The sequence below is a fragment of the Nematostella vectensis genome, chromosome 15 (genome assembly GCF_932526225.1).
Source record: "Nematostella vectensis chromosome 15, jaNemVect1.1, whole genome shotgun sequence".
NCBI classification, from domain to species: Eukaryota; Metazoa; Cnidaria; class Anthozoa; order Actiniaria; family Edwardsiidae; genus Nematostella; species Nematostella vectensis.
Genome location: NC_064048.1, coordinates 2,511,513 through 2,529,775, shown reverse-complemented (window position 1 = coordinate 2,529,775; position 18,263 = coordinate 2,511,513). Strand labels below are relative to the sequence as shown.

Genomic DNA, 18,263 nt, shown 5'->3' with positions numbered 1-18,263 from the left:
TATAATAAGTAGTAAGAAAACATTTCACAGGTGCTCTAAAAAAATTTGCTGCGCTGAAACTTAGGTATTGTACAGCGGGCTCAAATTTGATGAGCTCCGTGTTGTGGTTTTGATTTTTACACTTCTTTCCAAAAGATGCCTTTTTGGACAAGAAATAGTGTGTTTGATCACAGAACAACATGGGAGCTATTTAAGTTGGATGGAGGCATGCGTGCGTAGAGTACTGATTGCTGATAAGTTGGTGATTTTCAAGGCAAGGCACAAGACAGACTTCATTTTGTCCTAAATTCTATCGGATTTCAGACTGATTGTGTGAACTTACTACAAAAATGCGTTTAAAAACGAAAGGAGTCATTCTTACCATCGTGCTTCTCGCTGCACTTTTAGTCTTTGTCGGCTCACAGATCTGGTCGACTTTACGGACAATGAAATATCATCCAACAAGAGGCGGACATGTCGACGATGTCACTTCTGATGCTATTCGAGTCACAAAACACATGCAATTTCCTCAAAATACCGCACCTAAATGCCGAATGCACTCTTGTTTTGATATATATCGGTGCAGATTTAACGAGAATAGCCTTATTAGTGTTTACGTCTACCCATATTCGACATTTTTGAATGAAAAAGAAAGAACTCTCAATTTGAAACCCATTTCTGTGCATTTTGATGAGATGTTGACAGCTATCAAGGAAAGTAGTTATTACACAGATGACAAAGACAAAGCATGTATTATCATACCACCTCTTGATACACTCAATCAAAATGGCATGGATTTAAAAGCAACAGCCCAGGCGCTAGCTGCCTTAGAGACGTGAGTACCGATAATAGGCTATTGTAGGATTGTTCCTATAATTTTGGGTTAGAGAAAAGGCGATAAGCTCTAAGAAATCTCATGACTTTTTGAGTTCAAGCCAAAAGAAAAAGAAAAAAAGAAATGTCTTTGTCTGTCACGCAAGATAGCGACAAAAAATAAAATGTTTCAATAAAAATAAGCCCTTTCTGACAAAGAGCTTTCTGGTATCAAATTACCTTTAATTTTTGTTACTTGGACGCTAAAACCTTGAGTGTCTTGTTTGCCACCCAAAATTCTCATGATTTCTTAGTGCAAACTAGAAAAATGTAAGACTTCCTTTAACCAATGTCTACTTGCCACAATGCAGCCAACAACCTCAACTGTTATATAATGTTATATAATGGGTCATTATGTAAATACTCTAGTATGGTGCAGCAAAAACTTTTCTATCCTTATACTGTTTCGTGATTATAGAAAGAACACACTTTTTATTTATTTGTAGTGAAGTGAATAATTGTTTGATAATGTTTCTTTCCTTTCCTCTGATAAAAGCCTTCAAAAAGTCTTATTTCTAACACCTACACTCATAAATCTTCAACCCTGTTTTTTTCAATGACAATGCACTAAGAAAAATTTAAACAAAAAAAGTTAAGTATAACTCAAAAGAAAAGGTTTAAAAGAATTCACAGACTCTCCCAGTCCTTTTGAAATTTCTTTGAACCACTTGTTGATTGTTTTATATCAAAGGTTGCCCCCTCTCCCCCTACCCCCCCTACCCCCAGGGCGTGGTTTTGTTGGGGAAGGCTTCAAAGAGTGTCCTTTCTCATTGCACAGATGGAAGTACTCAGGTCAGAATCACTTAATATTCAACATGCTACCTGGAGGCCCCCCTGACTTTAACTCAATCCTGGATGTTCCTCTCGGCAAAGCCATTCAGGCAGGGGGAGGCATGTCCACGCAGACCTACCGACCTGGCTTTGATGTCAGTATCCCCGTCTTCAATGCACTCACTGTGAAACACAGGGCAGCTCCAAGAAACAGGTGAATTACACTAACAAAAAAAAGTCTTATGACGTTGTTAATGGCAAATTCATGCCAAAAGGAACACAGAAATGAGTGTTGCTGTCATGCCTTAGTGCAATTAACAGATAAAGGCTTTTAGATCTAGGGAGGCTGTGCCCCCCCCCCCCCCCCCCCCGCTGTGCCCCCCTTCTTCTGAAGACATGCATTACTTGTACATGTAAATTTTAAAAGCAAAAAAATAACATGAGGTCATATAATGGTCTTAATCCTGATAACAATAAGGAGCCAGTAATATGGTAATAGAAACCAGTGAGTTGGTGCCAGGGGTGCCGGTGCTCCACCCTTTAGGAAAGCAAAAATCTGGAAAATAATATAAAAATAATTCGCTATATGTTTTATGTGTTGGTGCCCCCTCTCGATAAACAACTTTAACATATCAGAAGTGTATTCTTCCAAAAACTGTAGGAAATTAGATAACATTTAAATTAGTGAATCGATAATTATGCCATTTAAATAATACAACATCTCAATATAAGAAAATGTAAAAAATATACAGAAAATCACATTAACTATTTTGGGTAGTCAAACTCAGACCGAAGGATAAGACACACCACCTCTTGTGGTCGTAAACGAGGTTCTCCTTAGGACTGTAATAAACACTGCAGTTACTATTGCGACCCGCGTTTTCAAAACACGATTTGGTTTTCTGTTCCGTCAGTAAAACCATTCTGAGCCAATCAGAGTCTGACTTTGTGCACTTCCCTGGCTATCCTCTGTGTCGCGACAGAAAGCCATGCAACTGCACTAGGCGAGAGATGGCAAAAATCTGATTGGCGGAACAGAAAATCCCAAAAGACAAAAACAAATCTATGTTTATATCCCCCTTTATGTTCGGCGATGCAGCGAAGCTCACGTTAAAAGCAATAAAGGCTCCTGGAAATTAATTGGTTGATAATTCCAAACAGCCTCTTGTGGTATTCTACCATGCATTACTTGTACATGTAAGTTTTAAAAGCAAAAAAAAAATAACATAAGGTCATATAATGGTCTTAATCCTTCCCCCGCCATGGGGCACCCCCTTAAGAAATCCCAGCTTCATCCGACCATGAACCTAGACTCATATAACTCTCATACCCGCAGGCAGAGTAAATGGCAGGTCATATCCACCCAAGTGAACATCCATGAAGAGTTCAGGAAGAGTGTTGATAAGCTGGCCTCTCAGAGTCATGAGTATCTCGTGCTGGGTCTTTGTCCCAAGCCTCATACAGTGAGCAAGAGGTGTAGAGGCAAGAAGATGTACGATTACCCCCATATCATGCAGGTAGGCCAAAAGATGCCTAGGGAGGGGTGGCAGAGTAGTCACGATTATTGGTCCCTTGTTCAAGGCCTCATACAGTATCATGTGCAAGAGGTGTTGAGGCAAAAAGATGTATGATCACCCTCATATAATGGTAATGGATAGTGCTTATGGTAGTGGTAGTGCTTATCTAATGGTGTGAGAGTCATATGAATATCTCTTATTCACCCTATTATTCACCCTATATCTCATTCTATTAGCAAGAGTTGGTAAGAGGCAAGAAATTGTACAATTGAATTAAGTTTTTTTCCCTCTATGATTGGTTAATTTGCTAAGTCTTTAATATTATAGGAAGTCCTGAATCTCTCATGCCTCACCAGCGGAAGAAAAACTCAAATGGTTAAATAATTTTTGACCCACCATGGATTTTGCTTTTTATTTTGTCTTTTTCAGAGGGCTACATTTTGTCTTGTTATAAGAGGTGCTAGACTTGGACAAACTGCTTTACTGGATTCTCTGATGATGGTTGGTATAAATAATAATCTTTCATGATTCCATCATCACTACCATCATTGTCATCCTCAGTCAGCATCATCTTCACTGCCAATCACCAATGGTGTTGCCATGACTTTTTTAAACCTATTATCATCATCACCCCCACCGATACCATCATTATCCCCATTACCATTCATCACAATTACCACCACCATCATCAACACTCGCTAAATTATCATCATCATTTAACCATTGCTACCATCATCATCACCTCCACCATCAATACCGCCATCGCCATCCCCATCCCCATCACCATCACCACAATTATATTTCCTTGTCATTATTTTTTTTTCTCCTTCCTACCTACATAAGTTGATAATGTTTACTTGATATTTTACAGGGCTGTATTCCCATAGTGGTTAGTGATGACTATGTTTTGCCATTTTCTGAAGTACTGGACTGGAAAAGGTATGACCAGCATGACAAGGTTCCCAAAAGATATCCCATGCTGTAGGTGGCCCGTGAGAATGTAAGGTGTTGTGGCAAAGTGCACCCCATCACTTTGAGACATCAAATATAAGGCCAATGGGATGATAAAGTAGAACACTGCCTCTAGTACAAAGTGCTGGATATACTTCAGGAGTTTCAAAGTAGGGGGTGGAAGTTATTTTATTTTATTTTATTAGTTCAAATCTTCAAACCTAAATCACTGGCAGTTCCGCCGGCTGCTAGGGCCTAAGAAACCCCTGTACTTACTGAATCTTCATTTTTTTTTTTTTTTTTCCAGGGCAGCTGTGGTTGTATCTGAGAATGAAATTGACAGGATTCCCCTCATTCTTAAGGACTACTCACAAAATCAGATCAAAGACATGAGACTGCAGGTGACTTAACCAGGAATTAGTTCTAGGAATCAAAATTGGGAAGAGTGCTGGAAGGGACTTGACTGCTTTTCATAATAGGGAGATGAGGGCAAAATATGTACATATAAGCTAGTCATGTTCAACCAATTTTTGCTTCTTTTCTCTTTCTGTTGTTTTGCCTGGGAGCCTGGAGGTAGAATTCATAATAACCACTGGGGTAGCAGGTATTGCAGTTGGCAGAGCGTCGCCCTGTAGTGCCTGTGCCTCTCACCACAGGTTTCCCGGTCGCTCTGTAGCGCCTGTGACTCTCACCACAGGTTTCCCGGTCGCTCTGTAGTGCCTGTGTCTCACCACAGGTTTCCCGGTCGCTCTGTAGTGCCTGTGCCTCTCACCACAGGTTTCCCAGTCGCTCTGTAGCACCTGTGCCTCTCACCACAGGTTTCCCAGTCGCTCTGTAGCACCTGTGCCTCTCACCACAGGTTTCCCGGTCGCTCTGTATTCTTTATTCTATTTCCACCAGTTTTACTGGTGCGGAAGGCACAACAGAGCTAGGCTCCAATTCAAGTACCCCCTTGAGTGTATTGTTAGTAAGCATTGTAAGCACTGTCACTGGGGGTGGTCACTGCCAGAGGGTTTATTGCGTCCCCAGTGGTTCTTTTACGTCCCTTCGGTTCAGGTTAATGTAGTGCAGCTTGAAGAGACGGGACCTCCGGTTTAGTGTCCTTATCCGAGAAGACTGGAAACACGGGAGAATAACTTCAACTCACTTGTGACACAAATTCGAACCAAGGCAGGAACCCGGAAAAATCCCCAGTTTGAGCCAGGATTCGAACCTTGGCCACAGCGGTGAGAGGCCGACGCGCTAACACACTTGGCCACCCGTGTAGTGCCTGTGCCTCTCACCACAGGTTTCCCGGTCGCTCTATAGCGCCTGTGCCTCTCACCACAGGTTTCCCAGTCGCTCTGTAGTGCCTGTGCCTTTCACCACAGGTTTCCTGGTCGCTCTGTAGCGCCTGTGACTCTCACCACAGGTTTCCCGGTCGCTCTGTAGTGCCTGTGTCTCACCACAGGTTTCCCGGTCGCTCTGTAGTGCCTGTGCCTCTCACCACAGGTTTCCCAGTCGCTCTGTAGCACCTGTGCCTCTCACCACAAGTTTCCCAGTCGCTCTGTAGCACCTGTGCCTCTCACCACAGGTTTCCCGGTCGCTCTGTAGTGCCTGTGCCTCTCACCACAGGTTTCCCGGTCGCTCTATAGCGCCTGTGCCTCTCACCACAGGTTTCCCAGTCGCTCTTTAGTGCCTGTGCCTTTCACCACAGGTTTCCTGGTCGCTCTATAGTGCCTGTGCCTCTCACCACAGGTTTCCCGGTCGCTCTGTAGCGCCTGTGACTCTCACCACAGGTTTCCCTGTCGCTCTGTAGTGCCTGTGTCTCACCACAGGTTTCCCGGTCGCTCTGTAGTGCCTGTGCCTCTCACCACAGGTTTCCCGGTCGCTCTGTAGTGTCTGTGCCTCTCACCACAGGTTTCCCGGTCGCCCTGTAGCGCCTGTGCCTCTCACCACAGGTTTCCCGGTCGCTCTGTAGTGCCTGTGCTTCTCACCACAGGTTTCCCGGTCGCCCTATAGCGCCTGTGCCTCTCACCACAGGTTTCCCGGTCGCTCTGTAGTGCCTGTGCCTCTCACCACAGGTTTCCCGGTCGCTCTGTAGTGCCTGTGCTTCTCACCACAGGTTTCCCGGTCGCTCTGTAGTGCCTGTGCCTCTCACCACAGGTTTCCCGGTCGCTCTGTAGCGCCTGTGCTTCTCACCACAGGTTTCCTGGTCGCTCTGTAGTGCCTGTGTCTCACCACAGGTTTCCCGGTTGCTCTGTAGTGCCTGTGTCTCACCACATGTTTCCCGGTCGCTTTTTAGTGCCTGTGCCTCTCACCACTGGGTTCTGGGTTTGATTCCCGGTTCCGATGTGAGTTGAGTTAGTTGATCTTGCCTTTAATCCGATTGTTTTTTTTTTCGGGTTCTCCTGTTTTCCTCCCTCCACAAAACCAACAATTTGATCTTTAGCTGTGATCCTGGTCAGACATGAGTTGTATGGCGGATGCCTGAGGTGCCTTGCCATGCCTTAAACACAACCACCTCTGAATCTGTGCTCTCCCAATTAAGCATCTAGCTGCGATGAGAGTGATGAACTACTCCAATTTATTGATTATTTTATTTCTACAAACCATCACCCCTGATTGTCCCTAATACAAAGAAAAAGTAACTAGTAATAATAGAAGATGTCTTTTTGTGTTAAAGGGGAAGTTCATGTGGGAGAACTACTTCAGTTCTATGGGTAAAATTGCCTTGACAACACTGAGAGTGATCAATGACCGGGTGTACAAGCACCACGCATGCATGTATGAGGTATGCTTCATTTCTCACAGCAATTGTTTTTATTTTGTTTATGTTTTCTTTGCTTCTTGAGCCTTCAAGGGGGCCTCAAATGTTGTGATTGTGGACATTTGCCTGTTTCTAATAGAGTTTCTATCTCTTCAATAAAGGGTTTTATATGTAACTTGTTTATTTTTTTAAGGATTGGAATGCACCATACCTGACTTCAAAGGGAGATACATCAGTAAGTACAGAATGTTAGCATTCCCTTGTGCTGCCTATGGTCTTATTTCACTCAACACATCTTGTAATCTTTTGAGTAACATGCAGAATGGGGGGTGTTTGCTCACATAGTACAGTAGTATTTATGATTTTGTCTTTTATGCCCCTTTAAAGCCCAGGTTATGCTCCTGAGTTTGTATTTTAAAAAAAGCTGTAAAAAAGTTGTTTACTGTACTTAGGTGTTGCAAAATCATTGTAATAGCTCAACAAAGATGTTTTACACCTCTGTGACAACAGAGTAGTTTTTTTTTAGGCATTTTGAGCCATAGCCCTTCGTCAGAGGAAAGATACAACAGTTTGAGATTCTGTGATCAGCTGCAACATGTATCAGAAGTCAATGTTTTTGTTCTAATTTTTTTTTAAATTCAGTCTTGACCTGTATCTTCTTTGTCTTCTTCAGTCATCCGTTGGCCCGCCTCTGTTTTTGCCACTGATCCCTCCTCGGTCCCAGGGATTCACGGCAGTTGTACTCTCCTATGATAGGGTTGATATGATGTTTAAAGTTCTTCGCAAGATTGCAGACACACCTAGTCTGGCCAAGGTTAGTGTGCTAAACAGCTTCCAGCCAATTTTAAAGTCAGTAAATTCGGCTTGCGTGACAATGTTGTTTTGAATATTCAAAACTTAAAAAATAAAATTTTCCCTGTTTATTTGATACTTTAAAAATAGAATTGAGCTATTTTAGTTGTTGGGTAGACTAAAATTCACAGTGATTCTAGTGTATTTTATTTACTACTGAGAGATAAAAATCTCATGTGCATAGGTTTTCATAACATACAAAATCATGCATTACCCAGTCGGACTGGATAAGTTGTTTTAAAAGGCACATAAACATGTATCAAAATGCCATCTAATTTTTGTTTTCATAATAAAGGTGGCGGTTTGGAAAAGGTCCAGAAATGAGCTGCCTTCATGTAGTGATGGGAGTGATATTCGGTCCTCTTGCACTGGAAAAAAAAAAACTTTCCAAGGCTAGAGAACATTAAAAGGGATTAGGCTAAGCGGTGATGTCTCTTTGATAACTGTGGAAATATTCAAGGTTCCCCAAGCATGTGATCACCCATTCACCCCAGGATGAGTGGTAGGCTCTCCCATCACTTGAAAAATTTCATGTGACCACCTCATGTTCATCGCTGTTCCTGTTTTGTGTTATGATCCCTAGTAGCAAATCATCCAGCAATCAGAAAATGCATAGAATGCTCGGAGGAAAAAATGCATTAGAATATTTAATCTTATGCAGTTAGACAGAGTTGTTGGATTTTGATAATGGTCACTAAGAGCCATGTTTGTGATGCTTTTACAGATTGTTGTTGTCTGGAACAATGTAAAGAAAGCCCCACCATCTGGTAAGCGGTTACAGCAGAACGATACTGTTGGTTTGGAAAATTATGGTAATAATCATGTTGTTTTTGATGTTGCTGATTGATATTGATATTGCTGATATTGTTTACGTTACAGTTTGTGTACTTTCTGCTATTATTGTTGTTTGTGACGCTGTTGTCTTCGTTATTGTTGTTGCTGTTGTTGTTGCTGTTGTTGTTACTATTTCTGTTGTTATTGTCATTGTTGCTGTTGTTCCTGTTGATATATTTTGTATTTTTTGCTATTGTCCTGGTTGTGTGGCTGTTGTTTGTTTTGCTACCAAAGATCAGCTTTCCTAATTTGATGGTCGACCTTCGTAAATTTGTTTCCAAGTTTCCAAGTGGCCAAAGCTTCCAAAACCAGTCAAGGTCATCCAGGCGAAAAGGAACCGTCTTAGCAACAGGTCTGTTATTCATTCAAAGAGTGGTATCCAATTGGCGATTTGCACTAAGAAATCACGTGACTTAATGGGTAGCAAATCCGCGCTCCAGCGTTTGGCGGCAAAATAACAACAGTGCTTACGACTCAGCCAGAAATGTCAGAAAGGGCTTACTTTCATTGAAAAAAAAAAAAAAAAAAAAAGGCCCGTAGCCAGGGGTTTTCGGAAGAACCACACGAGAACCACACGAGAACCACCCGAGAACCACACGAGTATTGAGACTGCCAAGTTTTCGTCTTTAATAAGGCTTCTTCAGGGCAGATTGAAGAAGGTGAATCGTTACAATCTTATTTACATCAAAATAGTGGCGCGAGGCGCAAAAACATTATAACTGTAAATAAGCTTGTAACGATTCACCTTCTTCAGTCTGCCCTGAAGAAGTCTTATTGACAGAGTCGAATACCAGTTTTTGGTGTACTAATGGAAAAACATATACAGATTTAATGTGTTTTATATGTATAATGCTTGCCATATGGAGTGAGACTGTTTAAGAGAGCGCCGCTTCGATAGAGACTAGACGGTGATTGCATTATTTGGTTCTTTATAGGTTTTACCCGTATAGTGAGATCGAGACAGAAGCGATCCTTGCTATTGATGACGATATTCTCATGCTCTCTACTGATGAGCTGGAGTTTGGATTTGAGGTGAGCTTAGCATTCGACCTGTCAACCTCCGAAAAGCTCAAGACTTGAGAATTTTTTGGGGGGAGGGGTGTGGTAAATTTACTTTTTTTTGGGGGGGAGGGGTGGGTTTAACCTTGCAGGCGTTTGCCTTATACATCCTCGGGGACCCAGGGCGTACTGAGCCGAAACGAGCGCTGAGCGTAACGAGCGCGAGCCGGAAGCGGACGAGCGCGCCGCGGCGCTTGTCTGGCGTTTAATACTCTCAGTACGCCCTGGGTCCCCAAAGATGTGCCGTATAGAAACCGAGTGTGTTAGATAAATTGCGCTATTTTCTATAGAATAATTTTTGGGAAGCGATAAAAACCGCTAAAAGCGGGAGATTTTGTGCTCAGCGCGGCAGGTGTCTAAAATCTTGAGACTCCCGCCTAATGCGGGAGAGTTGAGAGGTACGGCTTAATTGGTGGACTATAATTTATAACGTATTGTAACAGAAACTTCCACTGCAGAACAATGGAAGTTTTGTCTTCCTGAACAGCATGAAATAAAAGTTATAATAAAAATGAATCCCCTAAGTGGAACTGTTGCATAAACATTTTCTTTCATCAGACATATTGTTCTATTGTTATGCGAAAGCGCACTTATCTTTAGATGCTGCTGACTCGGCACAAATATCTAGCGAGTATTTTTTACTAAACGACCAATGGCTTTCTGTCGCGACACTGTCTGGTTTTTGTCCCGAGGATGGCACAAAGCGAGATTCTGATTGGCTTAGAATGGTTTTACTGACGGAACAGAAAACCAAAAGAAATCGTGTTTTGAAAACGCGGTTCGCGATACTTATTATGATTATTATTGAAGCATGTTTGAAATGCTTTCAATGCTCATGAAAGCATCTTCCACGTCCCTCTTGCAATAACTGTTTCCGTTGCCGTTCCTAAATAAATCAGATAGCTCATGTATTGTGTAGGCATGGCGGGAGTTCCCTGACCGTCTGGTTGGCTTCCCTGGCCGTATCCATCTGTACGATAATGCGAGCAAACTCAAGTATGACTCGGAATGGACCAATGACGTGTCAATGGTACTTACAGGAGTGGCATTCCACCACAAGGTAACATCACTAGATCTGATATTCTGATTGGTAGAGGTATTTCATCTGCCAGTCTTGATTGGAGGACTGTTGCAGTCTTTTGTATGATTACTTCATCAAGACTCCAAACAAATGTCCCTTCTACTAAGCTCCGTATTGGGCTGCGTGTTGAGCGAGTGTGATTGTGTGACAAGTTAATTTTTTTTTATCAAAAAAACCCCTATAATATGAGTGATGGCTGAGCAATATGCGAAAGAGATGTCAAGGAATTTCTTGTTCTCGCATTATTTTGCATGATAGTACAATTAATATTATCAAGGGGAAACCAGAGCTGTAGCAAGCCCCGTAATATTGGGGGAACACGATGCAGAAACATTAAGAAAAAAATGGGGGCACAGCCACGCACCTACTGGTCATTTTCTTATGATTTAAAATGTCCCAGGCCCCCAGGAACCTGTTATCGTGGTTATACTTTGCATGTTGTCTCACTTTCCTCGGGCAACTCATATGAACGAAATACAAATTAGTAATCGTCAGTGACCCAGTACGTCGCCCGTTTCTCTTTCCGCTTGTCCATTAGGCGTTGAATCTCCGAGGATAACAAGTATTGCACTATTTTCATTTCTATATTGTGACGTCATTTGTTTGTGGCATGCGCAGTACTTCAGCCATTTGTTCACCTACATGATGCCGTATCACGTGCGCTCTTGGGTGGACTCCCACATGAATTGCGAGGACATCGCCATGAACTTTATGATTGCCAATTACACGGGCAAGGCGCCCATAAAGGTAAGAGACCTTTTGTCCACGTCAGGTCTTAGCCTCCTCCACAAGCTACTCCCTCCTTTTTTTTTTTTTTTTTTTTTTTTGGGGGGGGGGGACCTGTGAGAACAAAAGGAAGGGGCAGGAGACCCTTCCTCGACTCTCGGATAATTCACGATATATTTTCCTTCTCGTTTTACCTTTTTCCTCGTCATCCCTAGACCTCCTTTCCTTTTTTGATCCCCCAGTTCTAAAACATTTGAACCTGTTTTTACCTAATCCTTCAAACTCTCCTATATAAGGTGACCTCCAGAAAGCGATTTCGTTGCGCGGACTGTACTTCGGACTCCCTGTGGGCCGACCCAGGCCACTTTGCGGAGCGCTCTGACTGTTTGAATGAGTTCGTGCGTGCTTACGGAGGGAAGGTCCCGCTAAAGACAGTGGAATTCAGGGCGGATCCTCTGTTGTTCAGAGAAAAGCTTCCAGATAGGATCAAGATGTACCGAAATATTGGAACAGTATAATAATATTAATATATTTTGTACATAGAAAGGCTACGCTAATTGTAGCTTACGTAGCAAGCCCAAAGGATTGGGGAAGAAGAAAGATGAAAAGGAGGCGCTTCATTCGCTCCATTATTTCCAAGCGCGCAGGTCTATCATTCATCTTCCCCAAGTCCTTTGCCCTTACTACTGAGGCTACGCTGATTGATGACTCAATGAACTAATCATTTGTGTGTAATACATAATTCAGGCCCATACCCAGGGGGGGGTGCAGGGGGTGGGAACGCACCCCCCCCCCCCCCCCACAACGGCCGAAAGTCCACTTTTTGTTCTCAATAGACGGTATACAAAACTATAAATCATAAGCTAGATCACTCTGGTATGTAGCCAAATCTGTTAATAAACGTCACATGGAAATACTGAAAAGGCATAAGAAAAAACTTTTTTGTTCTTTTGGAGGTGGTGAGCTTTTTATCAGAGAACTCCCTCCCCCCCCTTTCCTCCTAGGTCCACATTTTCGGATTTCGCCCCCCCCCCCCCCCCCCAAGGAAAATCTTGGGTACGGGCCTGATAATACACCACATCCTGATTTAGAGCTTCAAAATGCTAACGAAATCACAGAGAAACATGTTCAGGCTCATAGCCATGACGATTGGTAAGGATGTTTGTCTGGGGGAGGGGGGGGGGAGTAAACCTCAAAAATGACATTTTGCTGAGGGGAGGGCAAGCGCCTTTTACTCCAATATATACAGTCGGCGCTTATTCACCTTTAATGTCCCAGTCAAGGAGCTTATTTGGGTGAGGCCCTTATTTCAAAATATGTTTTATCTGTTTATCTCTAGGGCGTTTACCCAGTGATTTTATAGCCTCCATCTAGGATTTTGAGCAAATATGAAAAACGGGGATGGATGGGGAGGGGGAAGAAGGAGTTCCTTCTCAAGCTCTCTCCTTCCCCCCCCCCCCCCCCCCCCCCCCCCCGTTCTTCATTTTTGATCAAAATCAAAGATGACAGCTAACAATCGCTCGAGGCCGATTTTTCGCTATAAAAGCACCGGGCAAACACATGCATTTCAGGCTAGTTTATCTCTTTGCTTATTTAGGGGAGGTATAGGCGCTTATTCAAGCAATTAAGGTAGCTTTAGAAAATTTAGAAAAAACTCTACTTGGAGAGGTCTCAGGAGCTGTGGTCCTGCCCCAGGCAAATAATTTTTTTAATTAAGATTTTTACCACCTTCAATTCACCCGTCACGGTCGACTCTGCTAATGTGATCTTGTCCCTTCTCTCCCAGGGGATACAGCAATTTCCTGCAACAACACAGTTGTTTGTGAACAACACAACAACACAGTTGTTTGTGAACAACACAACAACACAGTTGTTTGTTGTTCACTTCAAGTAGTAAAGTTCTTTAATTAACCAAAAGAAAAAGATATAATCTAACATACACTTTTGACCCTGTAGACGACTAAAACATAACTTTTGGGGTGGAAAACTCACCAAAATAAACAAAGAAGTGGCTGCCGTCGTTTGGCCAGAGCGAAGAGAAAATAAAATATTTCAATGAAAATAAGCCCTCTGTGACAGACAACTCCCTGGTTGATTCGGAAACACTAAATAAAGGTTTTATTTTTGTGGTTGTTGGCTTGCCATAGAAAGCCGCGCGCTAGTTTGCTATCCAAAAAGTAATGTGACCTTTCAAAGCAAGTCGTCTAATTGTATATCAATTCTTTAGTGTTCTAGACTACAAGCCTGTTCTCGGCATATTCTACCAGGAATAGAAAATAAAACTATGTTTATTTTCTCTATTATCATTGTAGAGATGTAAATAAAAGTATACAAACGTTTTAAATAAACTGTATAGAATACTTCTTGTTGACACTGGTATATCATTCCTGTTAGCGAGAGATCATTTCTATTTGATGCGCAATCATGAAGCCAAGTGTGGCACATTTGCAGTTTGCCTCACCGTTTGAAAGGCTGGTACTTCATAAAGAAGACTCTGTGAATTGTCACCCTTGAACATGACCCTTTGAATGCAGCACGGCATCTCTTGTCACCAGTCCTTCTATGACTCGTATTTTACTACCACAGGTAACCCACGTAAGTGATGCCACCTTGTTTGTATTACAGCACACCTGAAGAACCTCTCGCCCCAGGGCATGCGCAGAGTTCTCGTCCATTTTTTCTCAGACACGTCATAAAATTCCACAACATCTTTTTCATCACAGTCAACATTGCTTCCCCCAACACCTCCAAACACATAAAATCCATCCCCAATAGCAGCAACTCCAGCGAAATACCTCGGAACGCCCATGCGAGCAATCGATGACCATTCATCCAGATCGATATCATATCGCTCACATGATGTTAAAGCAACGCGAACTTCGGATTCGCCGCCAAGAACGTAGAGCTTATCGTTCAATGCCAAACCAACGGCCCCTGCTCGAGCGTGCAGCATGTCTGACACCCCACTCCAACTGTCCCGTGCCGGGTCGTACTTTTCCACGGAACACATATATGCACCTAAGTCGCTGCGTAATCCACCAATTGCATACAAGTAAGGGGCCTTAGCAACAGCGCATGTGATTTCCCTAGCAACACTCAATGACTCGCCATATGCCCACATGTTTGTCTTTGTGCTGTAGATTTGAAGCCTCGCGCGGTAATTGCGCACACCGCCAATGACATAGATAAACTCTTTCAAGACTGCGACAGCGGGAATAACAACTCCACGTAGCAGCGGAGACATCTCTCTCCACGTTCTCGAAGGCAAGTCAAACCTATCACAAGACGCGCTAGGTTCGCCGTCTTTCTCCCCTCCAATAACGTAAAACGCATTGCTGTAGCTTGCAACTCCGTGCCAATTCCGTTTACACGGCATAGGTGGTAAATCGTACCACTGCCCCCCTGGAACGTAACAGCGTAACATATGAGCGTGGGCTGGTCTCCGGGGGGTCATACCGCCGCATGTTAGCACAATGTCCACGGGAGGCTGAAGGCATTTTCGAGGTATTTCCAGCGGGATATCGTAGGGTTTGGCTTCTAACCGAGAACGAAAGACTTTCTCAATTCTACTAACACATTTAGTACTTTTTGCCACAAATTTATCACCGAGAACTCGAAATTGTAGGAATTCGTTGTCCAATGAATTGAGACGAATTTTCGAAAAAAGTTGTTCAAAATAAATGTTTCGTTTGTCTTCACAATGCGATACCCATGCTAAAATTGCTTCAAATACTTCTTTTTCGTCTGTTACAACCAAATTATCGCTTGATATAATTTCTTGAAATTGCCGAAGGGTCAATTCTTGAAACTCTGTTGTGTGACGAAAATCAGAAAATACATTTTCAATGAACATCCTTGCAGAATTAGCGAGATGATCACTTGAAAATCGTTCCCCTAAATCTAAAAGTATACAACAGTTTTCTTGGTTTATCATCGACTCCAGAACATTGATTGCAGCATCTTTTAACTCTGACAGTAGAAAATAATCCGCAGCGATGAGAAAATCTTGCGCTTGAGAAGCCAGAACATTCAAATTCCCGGTGTACAGATAACACAACATGTCACCCATGACACTTTTTGAAAGCCCAAGCGAGCTGAGCTCGAATTTTATCATTTCTTGAGCTTTCTCGGCCATTTCGCTTGTGAATAGCTTATGGAAGTAAGGACTTTTTGCAGCTAGTACACTTTTATGAGCGTGGAAAGACGTTTCTTCTACAATCAATGTAACATCGCAAAGAACTCCTTCCAGTCGTTGGTTGTTCAAAGCTAACATGACATCTAGGCAAAAGTCTTTTGGTGGTGGAAGGCTCTTTAGAACTGTGCGCCCTGCCATATTTTAGCCTGTTATTCTTAGACAGCCGTGAAGCTACGGAAGGTAGTTATACAATGACAGCCAGACAATCAGTGAAGTGGTTTTACTTTTCACTAGTCAAGTGTAGGAATTACCTCACAACAGCGTCACGCAACGCCACGTCACGTCACGTCACGAGGGAGAGATTTATAAAAAAAAAGGAGCTTCTTGAAAAGAATGGTCAATCCGAGAAATTCCGAGACGGCCGTTCCGGGAAAAAAGTTCTTGCTTCTCTAAAGATCCGAGAACGAGGAGTTGAATCTAATACCCGAGAATTCGTGATGCCTTCAAATTTGGCGAAAATCTCCGGGGCCTCGCTCGACCCCTTGTATTGAGTGTTAACGTAAAAAAAGAGGAAATAAAAAAATAAAAAAAAGGAAACAAGCAAAAACATATAAACAAAAAAAATATATTTCTATATTTGTAAATGCAAATAATAATAATAATATCAATACTGCAACTTGCACCACAGGCTTCCCGCCCGCGTCATTGAAGGATTTCGAATCACGCAAATAATAAACATCTATGAGTTATATCTTCATGCTCTAATTCATGAAATAAACTTAGTTGGGATGTAAATGTATCCGTCTGCGGTGTTTTTTTTCTTCAGAAGCTCAATTTTAAGAGTTTAGAGCACGGGCTATAGGATAATTTGACTCCGAAATGAAGTCTAATGTCTTGTTAGTGTTGAATAAGCACGTATTCCTACTTTAACTGGATGTATTTATCTTGGTTTCGCTCCTGCAGCGAGCTGTCCCTACGCGCTTGCGACTTTTCAAACGACGCGCTGTGTAACTGCCGCCCCCTGGTAAATGAGTAACTCGACCACCCCGACCCCCAGCGGCGCGTTTTTCTCTTCCAAAAGGGTAGGAAAAAAACGCGCCGCTTGGGGGTAGTGTTACTCATTAACCAGGCAGCTTAGAATGGCAAATAATTGCGGGTTTGAGTAGCAGCAACGTCAAGCTACTGTTTTATTTTCGAATCAGCATATTTATTTCAACGAGATTTGTTCGCTCATACATACCATGTAATAAACCTACACTCGCCGTAAGCCTAGGCTACCTGTGCTCGTAATAAAATACAACGGGTAGGAAGCTCCAAGCCCTGGCAAACACAACTTCGACTCTTCGAGGCAACTTTTTCGGCAGAAAACGGACAGCTTTTCCCTTCACAAACCTATATGCCATAGAAGAATAGGTTCTAAACACATCTTTCGAAGAAAATAATCCAAAAGAATTTCCCTGCAATTTATCGCTGCAAATTTGGAATTTATCGTTCTTCCAGGGTGCTGACTGTTGGTCCCCTGAGCGCGGTCGGGGCTTAGACACAATAGAAAATACAATGCAATGCTATGGCAACCGCTAAGACCATTGTATTCTGTATTGTGTATCCGTCAGAAAATCGCGCTGAAGCTGAGGTAGTCCGAATTAAGTTGCCAGCCTTGTCTCATTAACATACTTAGTATCAACTCAAAATCCAAGACAAACATATATAGCTCTAAACTCGTCAAATTGAGCTTCTTCTGAAGAAAACAACACCGCAGACGGATACATTTACATCCCAACTAAGTTTATTTCATGAATTAGACCAATGGAGATATAACTCATAGATGTTTATTTGCGTGAATTCGTATGTCATTCAAAATCCTTCGCTGGCGCGGGTGGGAAGCCTGTGCTTGCACGTAGCCTCTGGGTATGAATTTTGTTTTTGTTGTTGATGAAGTTTTTGGGTTTTAGGTACTTCAAACGCGGCAGTACTAAAAAGTGTAACCGGCGGAAACGGCGAGCACCATATTTCGCTTATTTATAGGGGTAGAGCACAGGCAGCCCAAGGCTACTGTCAGTGATAAAGGAATGTATGGGGGAATTTATACGTTAGCGAAAAAATACTTTGTCGTGAAAAATAAAACTTTAGACCATTTAATATTGTGTTTGAGTCTTTCTTTATTTTAATTTTGCCGATAGAATGTCAGTAGAGCGAGTTTGAAGCCCGCCACGAATTGTGTTTCTCTCTCTGTATAAAAATAGGAAAGGCTGGGGACTCATATCGGCTAACGGCCACCACACAACTACTTCGAGGCCCGATAAAACTCGCAAAAATCAACCAGCCGCCAATCCAGCACAAAAACACTTTGAAAACATACCATAGCTTTCAATTGAAGCGAGTCTCATGTCGCCGATTTGCGAATTTCACTCATATTTTTCACACTTTTTACCGTCGACTATCGAATTCACCATCTGTGACAACAGATCGTACTGTGCACTTTCTAACCGAGGGGGGTAGCATGTACGCGCTTCTAAAACAAGGGTTTTTTGTTACTAATCCGATACAAATGGATACAAATTGAATATGACAGAATTCGATCAAATATGCGTGAAATAACGTAGCACATCTGCGCTTAGTGATGTTGTCTTAGCTTTTCTCAACGGAGTTTTTTTTTTTGTTCAGATTAGAAATGAAATAAATGGTGATCCTAGTACGACATCCCTATCCCTATAACTATGCGAAATATACTGGTTC

General features: G+C 42.5%; 2 protein-coding genes across 2 annotated transcripts; one reads left to right on the top strand and one right to left on the bottom strand.

The window, feature by feature from the left end:
• The first annotated feature begins 71 nt into the window (after positions 1-71).
• Positions 72-12,315, top strand: LOC5510789 (exostosin-2). Its single transcript, XM_048722933.1, has 15 exons — positions 72-814; positions 1,631-1,837; positions 2,960-3,140; positions 3,570-3,641; positions 4,012-4,079; positions 4,399-4,492; positions 6,757-6,864; positions 7,034-7,075; positions 7,514-7,654; positions 8,417-8,459; positions 8,809-8,878; positions 9,462-9,558; positions 10,505-10,645; positions 11,285-11,413; positions 11,689-12,315. Exons 1-15 carry the CDS (start codon positions 330-332, stop codon positions 11,908-11,910), a joined length of 2,100 nt encoding a protein of 699 aa, XP_048578890.1. The 5' UTR covers positions 72-329; the 3' UTR covers positions 11,911-12,315.
• A 592-nt stretch (positions 12,316-12,907) lies between these two features.
• On the bottom strand, positions 12,908-15,813 carry LOC5510784 (kelch-like protein 2). Its single transcript, XM_048723031.1, has 2 exons — positions 13,854-15,813; positions 12,908-13,194 (listed from the first exon to the last, which is right to left on the bottom strand). Exon 1 carries the CDS (start codon positions 15,723-15,725, stop codon positions 13,953-13,955), a length of 1,773 nt encoding a protein of 590 aa, XP_048578988.1. The 5' UTR covers positions 15,726-15,813; the 3' UTR covers positions 12,908-13,194; positions 13,854-13,952.
• Between the last annotated feature and the right edge of the window lie 2,450 nt (positions 15,814-18,263).